The sequence below is a fragment of the Oncorhynchus mykiss genome, chromosome 17, assembly GCF_013265735.2.
Source record: "Oncorhynchus mykiss isolate Arlee chromosome 17, USDA_OmykA_1.1, whole genome shotgun sequence".
Classification (NCBI taxonomy): domain Eukaryota; kingdom Metazoa; phylum Chordata; class Actinopteri; order Salmoniformes; family Salmonidae; genus Oncorhynchus; species Oncorhynchus mykiss.
The window spans coordinates 37,568,775-37,582,285 of NC_048581.1; the positions used below are offsets into that span (position 1 = coordinate 37,568,775).

The 13,511-nt window shown below is 44.3% G+C and overlaps 1 protein-coding gene across 3 annotated transcripts in view; it reads left to right on the forward strand.

The window, feature by feature from the left end:
- The window catches only part of rbl1 (retinoblastoma-like 1 (p107)), a 50,578-nt gene that overhangs the window by 30,555 nt on the left and 6,512 nt on the right, over positions 1-13,511 (forward strand). For all 3 annotated transcript variants that reach the window (XM_021568397.2, XM_021568398.2, XM_021568399.2), the window contains 11 exons: positions 498-655; positions 1,092-1,156; positions 1,295-1,481; positions 3,340-3,506; positions 3,917-4,029; positions 4,384-4,487; positions 4,733-4,870; positions 6,526-6,690; positions 7,078-7,210; positions 7,733-7,957; positions 12,594-12,784. In XM_021568397.2, coding sequence (XP_021424072.2) covers positions 498-655; positions 1,092-1,156; positions 1,295-1,481; positions 3,340-3,506; positions 3,917-4,029; positions 4,384-4,487; positions 4,733-4,870; positions 6,526-6,690; positions 7,078-7,210; positions 7,733-7,957; positions 12,594-12,784 — 1,646 coding nt within the window. The remainder of the gene's footprint in view (positions 1-497; positions 656-1,091; positions 1,157-1,294; positions 1,482-3,339; positions 3,507-3,916; positions 4,030-4,383; positions 4,488-4,732; positions 4,871-6,525; positions 6,691-7,077; positions 7,211-7,732; positions 7,958-12,593; positions 12,785-13,511) is intronic.

Below are 13,511 nucleotides of genomic sequence, written 5' to 3' on the forward strand. Positions count from 1 at the left end.
GCCACTTTTCGCCTACATCACTCATTTTTCAAGGTGCTAAGTGGTTTTTAGTGTGCCTATACCTCTCCACGTGCATATTGTCACTTCTCTGCACGTTCCTGCTGCGTCAGAGGGAAAATGGACTGCTGTACCTAATTATTCTTTATCGACAATATTGAAAATTAATCTGAACTTTTTTATCGTTATTGAGGGAAGTAATTACCTTTAATTATTGATATTGATTTATCGCCCAGCCCTACGTAAGTAATTTGCAACCAATAACAAAACACAGCTACATTAGAAAAGGTAATAAATAAAATGAAGCGAGCTGATGACACTTATTTGACTTACTCATTCAGACTTAAATTATGAAAAATAGCATTATACTTTTGAATATGAGATAAATGGAGAAAGGGGCAGATGAATCAGTGGTGATGCGTCAATAACATACTGAAGAGTGGAGATAAACAAAACAAAATGTAAAAATGTTCTTTGACCTTGGCTTCCTTTGTCCTCAGGCATGCCCAGCATCTTCAGGTTGGAAAACAACACCCCGGACGAGCCGCCATGTGTCATCGATCGGCTGTGTGAGCTACACGACGGCTTGGTGGTGGAGGCCAAGGGCATCAAGGAGCACTACTTCAAGCCCTACATTAAAAGGCTCTTTGAGCGGCAGGTGAGACCCCTCATTAAAACAATGACAACCTGCTATCTGGAGGAGTACTGTGGTGGGTTAAAACGACCATGCCCCACACACACACAAAAGCTCAGTAATGTACACATTCCATAATCCAACCACAAACCCCTACACATAAAATGTTCAGACACATGCCCCCCCCCCCCCCCCCCCAGCCAAGGTAATTTCTCTTCTTCCGTCAGTCCTTCTGTGGGAGGATTCCCCTATCCACAGCTCATAAATACAGATGCCGGCATAATTAATTTTGAATATAGTAAATCCTGTGGGAGATAGTAGTTGGAACATCTTTTTGTCTGGACTAGAATAAAATGATCCTTGAAAATATGGGAAAGTGCATCAGTCTCGTTTGATCCCTGCGAGGGAACTGTTAAGCCCCCAGGGCCCAGTGTGTTGACTCATTCATTGTCTTCTCCAGATACTTAAAGGGAATGAGGAGCTGCTCACTGATCTTCTGGACACACCAAATTTCATAGATAACAAGTAAGTTTGTTATTGTATCCTAATCTGTCATTTGTAGAGGTGCCTAGAATGTTTTCAATCTCGGTCACGTTTGAAGCTTCTTGTGTTTAACATTGCTTGCTTATGGTCTGATAACGTGTGTGTGTGTGTGCCACCCAGTAAAGCGATAAACCGGGAGTATGAGGAGTATGTGCTGACTGTGGGGGACTTTGACGAGAGGGTGTTCCTGGGGGCGGATGCCGATGAGGAGATCGGGACACCCAGGAAGGCTGCACCAGAACCCCGGGCCTGCCAGCTATCAGCCCGCATGCAGGTGGAGAGCAACCTGCAACAGCACTTTGAGAAGGTAGAAACCTGAAGCCAGTTAAATTCCTAAACATATAGCTGAAAATCAACAGGGATGAGGCTAATTTATGGCACTATCTCCGCAAACTAACTGAACAGATGTTTTTTCCTGATTATTCATAAAATATAGATTTTTCTAATTAAATTGCCACATGCTGCTAAAAAAATGCCCTCTGTCTTGTCTGTGTTCGCCACATCTTTGCTAATGTCATCTCGCTAAATAATGTTGTGAATAAAATGTGAAAGAGTGAGTCCACTCTCCCATTTTCAGTCACAAATCAAAATCCTGCCACTAGCGGGACACCTCGATAGCATCCGGTGAAATGGCAGAGCGCCAAATTACTATTAATATGAAACTTTCATGAAATCACAAGTGAAATACAACAAAATAAAGCTTAACTTGTTGTTAACTTCTTGATACTACCCTTCCCGGATCCGGGTGCGTAATCATCGCCTGAAACTAATTAGCATAACGCAGCGGACATAAATATCCCTAGAAAATATTCCTATTCATGAAAATCACAAATGAAATATATTGAGACACAGCTTAGCCTTTTGTTAATCACCCTGTCATCTCAGATTTTCAAAATATGCTTTACAGCCAACGCTAGACAAGCATTTGTGTATCATAGCCTAGCATAGCATTATGCCCTGCTAGCAGCAGGCAACATTTTCACGAAAATAAGAAAAGCAATCAAATGAAATAATTTACCTATTAACTTCGGATGTTTTCACTCACGAGACTCCCAGTTAGATAGCAAATGTTCCTTTTTTCCAAAAAATATTATTTTTGTAGGCGAAATAGCTCCCGTTTGTTCTTCACGTTTGGCTGAGAAATCGACTGGAAAATGCGGTCACTACAACGCCAAAATAGCTCCATAATATCGACAGAAACATGGCAAACGTTGTTTAGAATCAATCCTCAAGGTGTTTTTCACATATCTATTCGATAATATATCCACCGGGACAATTGGTTTCTCATTAGAAGTGATTGGAATAATGGCTACTTCTGTACTTTATGCAAGATTTTCTGCGGTAGCCATCATGTGACCACTTGCTCAATGTGGTCCCTTACGGCTATTCTTCAACATAAATGCGTAAAAAGACGTCACAATGCTGTAGACACCTTGGGGAATATGTAGAAAACGTAAGCTCATTCGTAGCCCATTCACAGCCATATAAGGAGTCATTGGCATGCAGCGCTTTCAAAATATGGGGCACTTCCTGATTGGATTTTTATCTGGGTTTCACCTGTAACATCAGTTCTGTTGCACTCACAGACAATATCTTTGCAGGTTTGGAAACGTTAGTGATTTCTATCCAAAGCTGTCAATTATATGCATAGTCGAGCATCTTGTCGTGACAAAATATCCCGCTTAAAACGGGAACGTTTTTTTATCCAAAAATGAAATACTGCCCCAGAGTTTCAAGAGGTTAAAAAAAATACAACTTCTACCTCATTTTTCCAAAAACCAGCCCGAAACTCTTTCTAAAGACTGTTGACATCTAGTGGAAGCCCTAGGAACTGCAATCGGGGACGATTTCACCCAATGAAATCAGTGGTATTTATTTTTAATGGTTTGTCCTCTGGTTTTTGCTTCTGTTATACTCAGACATTATTCTAACAGTTTTAGAAATTCTAGAGTGATTTCTATCCAAATCTTCAAATTTTATATGCATATCCTAGCTTCTGGGCCTGAGTAGCAGGCAGTTTCCTTTGGGCACGCTTTTCATCCGGACGTCAAAATACCGCCCCCTATCCCAAACAAGTTTTAAGGGGCTTAAACAGAGATCATGTGACTCCTATGACTTTGATAGGAAATAAAACCTTTTTCTGTCGTGTGTGTGTCTGTGTGCAGAAGCGCACCCTGGCCCCCTCCACTCCTCTGACAGGCAGGCGTTACCTGAAGGAGAAGGAGCTACTGGTGACCCCCGTGTCCTCGGCCACGCAAAGCGTCAGCCGACTCCAGAGCATGGTCTCGGGCCTGCGTAGCGCCCCCAGCGAGGCCCTGATGCAGATATTCAAGTAAGCTCACATCCACTGCCTCAAATGTCCATTAGTGTATAGGGACATTTTCATGGACCCAGATCTGAGATGAAGCCTCTTCCTGGATTAAAAATGTCGAATCTATGGAGAATCTCCATTTGAAAGTGTGTTTTAGTCCAGGACTGGGTTTATAACAAGGGTCTGGGAAACCGTTGCTACATGTTAAATAGTTTTGTCTAAACTAGGTATGTTAATCTGGTTTTGGGTCAATTACAATTCAGGAAGTAAACGAAAATTAAAATTTTCACATTGAAATGTAATTGCCCCTAACTGTGATTTTGGTTGATAAATCAAGTCCCAGGGAGAGGAGAAACAGAGGCCACTGCGACTTGAATTGGACGGTATGTGGTGTTTAACTGTTTTGGCCCTGTGACTTTTTCCATCTGTAGGTCATGTTCGCGGGACCCCATCGTAGCCATTCTGAGCAGAGTGAAAACCCTGGGCGAGACGTTTAAGCAACATTACACAAAGGACTCAGAGGAGCTGCCTGGATCACACATGGGTGAGATACCAGACACACATGCAGATGGAATACATTGAGCATGTAGAAATAGGGGTTAAATATGCTTGGAGACGGGGTACATCACAAATGTCAAAAAGTAAACATTGGTACACAAAGTGGACTTAGTACACAACTGCTCAAACACTCTTTTGCTATTTACCTTAAGTGTTCTGTCAAACATGCCTCAAAATTATGAGGTGTCTCCATCTACTGTGCATGTTCTGTTTTCTATGCATATTACTTCTACGTTTGATCAGGCAAAAAGCAGACACAAGACCACTATTGAATTAAGATAATGGGTCAATGAAAGCTTGCATGTTCTTCTTAATGCCATTTCTTGGCCCCTTCGTTCAGATTTTGCTGAGAACAGGATGAAGCTGGCTGAAATCCTCTATTACAAGATCCTTGAGAACGTCATGGCCCAAGAGACAAGGAGGCTGCACGGCAAAGACATGGCTGTAAGTTACACCTGGGTCGTGTTCATTAGGGTACACAGTATATGAAATGACAACTGAAAAAGTGTTTATTGGACGAGTTCAGATAGTGCCTCTCTGTTTCAGACCGCTTTCTTCTGTTTCATGCTATGGCACACATCTATATGGTAACTAACGCTTACAGATATGAAGAATAGCAAAGCTAATGTGTGATGGTGCATTGCATCAGACTGTTGGACATTCAGTGTGCCAATGACTGAACATTCTAGGTGCTGCTGGAGCAGGACATCTTCCACTGCTCTCTGATGGCCTGCTGTCTGGAGGTGGTGCTGTTTGCATACAGCTCCCAGCGCACCTTCCCCTGGATCATCAGCATCTTCAAACTACGACCGTTCTACTTCTTCAAGGTAAGTGGCCCGCCGCCTAGCTGCACTCGCACGCAAACACTCAATCACAGTAGATTCTAATCAACCCCCCCCTTTCTACTCTGCCGCTACTCTGTTATTATCTATCCATAGTCACTTTAACAAAAGTCCCTGCTCATCTGCGTGAACGTGCCTTAGGCATGCTGCAAGGAGGCATGAGAACTGCAGATGTGGCCAGGGCAATAAATTGCAATGTCTGTACTGTGAGACACCTAAGACAGAGCTACAGGGAGACAAGATGGACAGCTGATCGTCCTCGCAGTGGCAAATTACGTGTAACAACACCTGCGCAGGATCGGTAGATCCGAACATCACACCTGCGGGGCAGGTACAGGATGGCAACAACTGCCCGAGTTAGAGCAGGAACGCACAATCCCTCCATCAGTGCTCAGACTGTCCACAGGTCCCCACCAGACATCACCGGCAAGAATGTCGCCTATGAGCACAAACCCACCGTCGCTGGACCAGACAGGACTGGAAAAAAGACTCACTGACGAGTCGCGCTTTTGTCTCACCAGGGGTGATGGTCGGATTCGCGTTCATCGTCGAAGGAATGAGCGTTACACCGAGGCCTGTACTCTGGAGCGGGATCGATTTGGAGGTGGAGGGTCCGTCATGGTCTGGGGCAGTGTGTCACAGCATCATCGGACTGAGCTTGTTGTCATTGCAGGAAATCTCATCACTGTACGTTACAGGGAAGACATCCTCCTCCCTCATGTGGTACCCTTCCTGCAGGCTTATCTGACATGACTCTTCAGCATGACAATGCCACCAGCCATACTGCTCGTTCTGTGTGTGATTTTCTGCAAGACAGGAATGTCAGTGTTTTGCCATGGCCAGCGAAGAGCCCGGATCTCAATCCCATTGAGCACGTCCAGCAGGTATATTTCACTGGTCGTCCCCAAAGCCAACACTTCCTTTGGCCGCCTTTCCTTCCAGTTCTCTGCTGCCAATGACTGGAACAAATTGCTAAAATCACTGAAGCTGGACACTTATCTCCCTCTCTAACTTTAAGCATCAGCTGTCAGAGCAACTTACCGATCACTATACCTGTACACAGCCCATCTGTAAATGACACACTCAACTGTTAACTCGAAATGACACAACGACAAGGTTCCAGTTTAACAAATTTTACTATACCGTATGAACACCCTCAAAGGTTGCCATTATTCTCAAGGCTAGGTCCACCAACCACCAGACTTCATGCGCATGCGTACTCTTGACTGAGTGATAGCCCCGCAATAACAGAAATATTGGGATACTTAAAACATGAACTTAACATTAACTACCTCATCCCCATATTGTTATTTATCTTGCTCTTTTGCACCCCAGTATCTCTACTTGCACATCATCATCTGCACATCTATCACTCCAGTGTTAATACAAAATTCTAATTATTTCACCTCTATGGCCTATTTATTGCCTATCTATTACTGTACATAGATTTTCTCTATTGTGTTATTGACTGTACGTTTGTTTGTTTAACTGTTGTTTTTGTCGCTTTGCTTTATCTTGGCCAGGTCGCAGTTGTAAATGAGAACTTGTTCTCAACCGGCCTACCTGGTGAAATAAAAATGTCTACTGGTACACACACACACTATCTGATGTCAAACTACGCTGAAAATGTGCACATGCAGGTGATTGAGGTGTTCATCCGCTCGGAAGAGGGCCTGTCCCGGGACATGGTGAAGCACCTGAACTCCATCGAAGAGCAGGTGCTGGAGTGCCGGGCCTGGACAGCAGACTCTGTGCTGTGGGAGGCCCTGGAGCAGGCTCACAACAAGGTCCCCACCGTGGAGGAGGTGAGCACCCAAGAAACACTACAACTACAATGCACAGCCCATGGGGGATCTACTGTACATCAGATTTTTTATTTTTTATTTTTTTTACTGTTGTGGTTAATAAGTTATAAGATGCATTAATTGAACTTTTGGAATGTGGTGAGCTAGATCCTGGCTCTGTCTTTAACTGACAAAGCATTTCTGTGGTTAACTGTGCCTAGTGCATTTTGATTTGGCACTTAAACCCTACAAATTACAATAATGCAAGCCATATAATAGTAGAAGTACGTGATCCAAGGTAACATGGACCAAATTGAATTCTCATAAGGCCAGGTGTCAGTTAACCATTTACAAATATATCGATTCTTAACTATTCCTAACTGATCTTCCTCCCCCTACCATATCCAGGTGAACTTCCCCAGTAGTTTTGACACGGGGAGCAGTAGTGCTGGTCCCTCCCACCTCCCTCTGGTGGCCCTCTCCCCCATCATCCACCCTCGCATCCGCGAGTTTAGGACGGGCCTGAGCAGCGCACGCAAAGGTAGGCCACCTTGAGGTGTTAGAGCCTCTCTCTCAATTAGTCTTTCCACGATTCCTCGCATTGTATCTCCTTCCCACCTCAACCGCATTGGAGGAGAAGCTACAAGGACCTTATCAAATCTGCTTCAGAAAGAGGCAGGTAGAAGGGATGTGAGGAATTGAGAACATCTAAATTGAGAAAGAGACAATATGTCAGCATTTCTTATTTTTCTCCTTTTGGTGTATGTCAGTATTTTATGTCAGTGTGTCCTCACTCAGCCACTAGAGGGAGGTTGTATCATAATCTTCGGGTTCACATGGAGTGGTGTGACTTTAATGTCCCTTTTGATAACAGTAGACTGTACATCCATATTGTCCTATAACAATATGGATGTACAATAACATGAAAGCTCTAAATTCTGTGCCCGTCTGTGTTACGATGAAATAAAGCCACGTAATTTTCTACTCAGGCTTATGCTAAGTTCCCCAGGAAAATGAATGCTCTTTTAAGTCTAACAAACTGAACCTCTTTTCCTTTTCCCAGACATTCCTCCGTCGCCCTTATCCGTCCACGACCGTTACAGCTCCCCGGCGGCGGGCAGTGCCAAGCGGCGTCTGTTTGGGGACGACAGCAGCAGCCAGGCCCAGCAGTCTCCGTCCCTTGCCAAGAGGCTCATGTTCACACCCGGCGGGACGCTGAAGATCGACACTCCCACCATACTCAATATGACCACAGCCAACGGCCAGCAGCTCAGCATCCCACTGCAAGGTACACCTGCGATGATAACACTCATCGCACGCTGTGGTATTTATACACATTTTTGGTCAGTTAAATTAATGATTTATACGGATCAATCCATTTGAATTCAATCACTTTTTGATAGCACCCCTTTTGATTTGAACGGAACCTTCCATACATATTTACCCATTGTAGAAGTGCTCAGAAAGTTACTTTTTGGACCTGAATGCCAAAACATTTAACAGATAAAGGTGCTTAGAGTTGACCCATTTTGCATACCATGAAATATCCATGTCTTAATCACTGGAAAAGATCAACATAATTTAAAAGCTTACAAACAGGGTTGTCAAACTATTTGATAACTTCTGGGGGGGAAATTATTTTTAATTAAAAAACATACCATTATCCTCAATTACTGTTGTAGTTTAGACCATATTTTACATCTAAGGTAGGGATTGGCAGCTAGTGTTGCTTTTTGTAGTCCCCCGGATCAAACGTTGTCAAGAGGGTGGCTTCTGAAATGTTTTGCTCACAATTTCACTTAGGGCCCCCAGACTGTTGGTATGGATGTAGGAACTGTCTATGACTACAGCCACCCTAGTCATAGACTGTTCTCTCTGCTACTGCACGGAAAGCGGTTCCGGATCGTAAAGTCTAGGTCTAAGAGGCTTTTAAACAGCTTCTACCCCCAAGCCATAAGACTCTTGAACATGTGATCAAATGGCTACCCATTTGCATTAATAATTTGCATTGCCCCCCTCTTACGCTGCTGCTTTTCTGTTTATTATCTATGCATAGTCACTTTAATAACTCTACCTACATGTACATATTACCTCAACTAACCGGTGCCCCTGCACATTGACTCTGTACTGGTACCCCCCTATATATAGCCTCACTATTGTTATTTTCAGCTGCTCTTTAATTATTTGTTTTTTCTTTAAAAAAAATCCTAACTGCATTGTTGGTTAAGAGCTTGTAAGTAAGCATTTCTCTGTTGTATTCTGTGCATGTGACAAATACCGTTTTATTTCAGGTATGCAGACCCGTGAGCCACTGGATGAGTTCAGATTTTTGTGTGGCGCACATCCCTGATCGAAGGTTTTTGTGTTGTGCTAGCCATCGGTTGAGCCACAACATGCTCTTGAATACAGGCTGGTTGTCAGGTTTTGGCTTATAAATGTACTTTTTAAATGGTACCACAAAGAGAATGTTGAGTTGAGTGGGAATATCTTTTTTTTTGGGGGGGGGGGGGGGGGGGGGCTTTATTATACTGTCAATTCTCCATAGGAAACCTATTGAAATGTAGATAATAGAATAGACATGACAATTTTAAGTTAGCAGTGGGTGGACCGGCAGCCATCTTTGTCGTTGTAATTAGAAGTAAAAAATAAATTCAATTTTACATTTCAATGGTGTACCAGCTATATTGCAGTGTCTTTAAGGGATAGGTTCGTTAAATGAGTTATATTTATATGATAGAAATGACACCCATCCTGTATTCAAGACAAATTTGTCTCTCAACCGATGGTAGGCAAAACACAACCTCAGCTGATGTGAAATAGGGTCTATGCTACATTGTTCTCCATATTTTTTAAATAGGGAGCCAATTAGATTTTAGCACTTATTTCCATGACTGATCAAAACAAATTTTTCTCATGGCTCTCTTTTCCCTCAGCAGCAGACATGGTGAGCAAATGTTTGGAACATTGACTCGCAATACATATAGAATCGTGAAAATCGTATCGGCACCTTAAGTATCGTGATTAATATCGGTCCCAGGCAATTCCCAGCCCTAATGCAAATATGGAAAACAAATGGCTGTTTCCGCATTTTTAGATAATTGACGGTAAGTTGAAAATGACTTTTTATTCAAGCAATTTTTTTTTCACCAGAATGTTTTGGACTCTAAAAAGTAACTTTCTGGCCACTTCTTCTATGTGAAAACATGTATGGAAATATTTGTTTAAACCAAAAGGGGTGCTGTCAAAAAGAGATTGAATTAACACGTATTTACCCAGCAGTGGAAGAAGTACCCAATTGTCATACTTGAATAAAAGTAAAGCTTTTTAGAAAATTACTCAAGTGAGTCACCCAGTAAAATACTACTTGAGTAAAAGTCTAAAAGTATTTGGTTTTAAGTATACTTAATTATCAAAAGGAAAAGTACAAATAATTTAAAATTCCTTATATTAAGTAAACCAGATGGTACCATTTTCTAGTTTTTTACTGAAAGCCAGGGACATAATCCAACACTCGACATAATTTATAAATGAAGCATGTGTGTTTAGTCAGTCCACCAGATCAGAGGCAGTAGGGATGACCAAAGTTGTTCTCTTGATAAGCGCATGAATTTGACAGTTTTCCTGACCTACTAAGCATTCAAAGTGTAACGAGTACTTTTGGGTGTCAGGGAAAATGTATGGATTAAAAAGTACATTTATTTTCTTTAGGAATGTAGTGAAACAAAAGTAAATTGTCAAAAATATAAATAGTGAAATACAGATACCCCAAAACTACTTAGTTAAGGAGTACTTTAAAGTATTTTAACTTAAGTACTTTAAACCACTGGATTTACCCATACCCATCTTGTGGCTGATGTTTATTTTTTAATTAAGGAGAATGCCTTTAAAAAGCGACGAACAAACCCTAAAGGATACCACTACGGTTCTAGAGGATAGTGGTGTCCTCAGATTTATTTTGTCCGTATCTTGTATAACAATCTCTGATAAATGGTCTGCAGACTTCAGCTAACAAATAAATTAATATAGAATGTGTTAAGTTATTCTCGAAGATTGAGTAGCGACTAAAAATCATGATCAATTTGGTACCATCACACACGCAACTAGTTTTCCTGAATTTTCAGTCATCTATGGTTACTTTGGACATTTATAGTTTAACTATTTAGTATTAATATACACTGCTCAAAAAAATAAAGGGAACACTTAAACAACACAATGTAACTGCAAGTCAATCACACTTCTGTGAAATCAAACTGTCCACTTAGGAAGCAACACTGATTGACAATAAATTTCACATGCTGTTGTGCAAATGGAATAGGTGGAAATTATAGGCAATTAGCAAGACACCCCCAATAAAGGAGTGGTTCTGCAGGTGGTGACCACAGACCACTTCTCAGTTCCTATGCTTCCTGGCTGATGTTTTGATCACTTTTGAATGCTGGCGGTGCTTTCACTCTAGTGGTAGCATGAGACGGAGTCTACAACCCACACAAGTGGCTCAGGTAGTGCAGCTCATCCAGGATGGCACATCAATGCGAGCTGTGGCAAGAAGGTTTGCTGTGTCTGTCAGCGTAGTGTCCAGAGCATGGATTCGCTACCAGGAGACAGGCCAGTACATCAGGAAACGTGGAGGCCGTAGGAGGGCAACAACCCAGCAGCAGGACCGCTACCTCTGCCTTTGTGCAAGGAGGAGCAGGAGGAGCACTGCCAGAGCCCTGCAAAATGACCTCCAGCAGACCACAAATGTGCATGTGTCTGCTCAAACGGTCAGAAAACGACTCCAGGAGGGTGGTATGAGGGCCTGACGTCCACAGGTGGGGGTTGTGCTTACAGCCCAACACCGTGCAGGACGTTTGGCATTTGCCAGAGCACACCAAGATTGACAAATTCGCCACTGGCGCCCTGTGCTCTTCACAGATGAAAGCAGGTTCACACTGAGCACATGTGACAGACGTGACAGAGTCTGGAGACGCCGTGGAGAACATTCTGCTGCCTGCAACATCCTCCAGCATGACCGGTTTGGCGGTGGGTCAGTCATGGTGTGGGATGGCATTTCTTTGGGGGGCCGCACAGCCCTCCATGTGCTCGCCAGAGGTAGCCTGACTGCTATTAGGTACCGAGATGAGATCCTCAGACGGTTGGCCCTGGGTTCCTCCTAATGCAAGACAATGCTAGACCTCATGTGGCTGGAGTGTGTCAGCAGTTCCTGCAAGAGGAAGGCATTGATGCTATGGACTGGCCCGCCCGTTCCCCAGATCTGAATCCAATTGAGCACATCTGGGACATCATGTCTCGCTCCATCCACCAACGCCATGCCACGTTGCACCACAGATTGTCCAGGAGTTGGCGGATGCTTTAGTCCAGGTCTGGGAGGAGATCCCTCAGGAGACCATCCTCCACCCCATCAGGAGCATGCCCAGGAGTTGTAGGGAGGTCATACAGGCAAGTGGAGGCCACAAACACTACTGAGCCCTCCATGGGTTGATACATTTGATTTCCATTTGATCATTTTTGTGTGATTTTGTTGTCAGCACATTCAACTATATAAAGAAAAAAGTATTTAAAAAGAATCATTCATTCAGATCTAGGATGTGTTATTTTAGTGTTCCCTTTATTTTTTTGAGCAGTGTGTATATATATATATATATATATCATTTTTTATATCTGTGTCCATGAGTTTCTATTGGATAGACCATATAGTTCAAGAGAAAATTGCATTACAGACCCCTGTACACAAAAAGGCCATTAAATTCTGGTAGTTTACTGCTGAAATCAGTTTCCCGTAATATACCCTCCCTTTGCAACTTTATGCGTAACACACTTTTGGTAAATTTATTGATATGAACTTGTGCAACGCCTCCACAAGCCAATCGTTCACAAGCCAATCGCCCCCTGTTCTGAGTACAATGTGCCTATGTGATCCCCAGGTATAAAGAATGATCTGGGAGGCATCACGCTGATCCAGGTACAGACCAGGGGGGAGCCCGGCAGTCCCATTACAGCCCAGGTCCTCTTGACAGCCTCCCCCAGCCGGCCCATCCCGGCACCCCAGGCTCAGCCAGACCCCCAACAGAGCCGGCCCCGACGCACCGGCTCCTTGGCCCTCTTCTTCAGGAAGGTGAAAGAGGACACACAGGCTGCGTCACAAAGGCACCCTATTCCCTATATCAGTGGTTCTCAAACCTGTCCTTGGGTTCCCCCAGCCATTCCACGTATCTATCCCAGAGAACAGCACACAGTCATTATCCTCAGGGGGCCTTTATTTTTACATGCAACACAAATGATGAATAATGGTGTACGTAGTACTAGCCGCTACAAATAACTAAAATGTTTCACTCTTGGAGCGTTGAAAATCTTCAGCCAGCTGAGACACATTCCTGCTCGCCCGCCCCCCCCCCCTTGCACTCGCTCTCGCTCGCCCTCACCCCCCCTCGCTCTCGTCCCCCCTCTTTCTCTCTCGCCCCCCCTCGCGCTCGCTCTCTCGCCCCCCCCTCGCGCTTGCTCTCTCTCGCCCCCCCCCCCCTTTCTCACCGCCCCCCCCCCCTCTTTCTCTCTCGCCCCCCCTCGCTCTCTCTTTCACACACTCTTACCCTCGCTCCTGCCCTCCCCTCTCTCGACCCCCCTTCGCTCTCTCTCTCGACCCCCCTCGCGCTCTCTCTCGACCCCCTCGCGCTCTCTCTCGACCCCCTCGCGCTCTCTCACTTGCCCCCCCCTCTCGCTATCTCTCTTGCCCCCCCTCGCTCGCTCGCTCTCTTGCCCCCCCTCGCTCGCTCGCTCTCTCGCCCCCCCTCGCTCGCTCTCTTGCCCCCCTCGCTCGCTCTCTCGCCCCCCCCTCACGCTCGCTC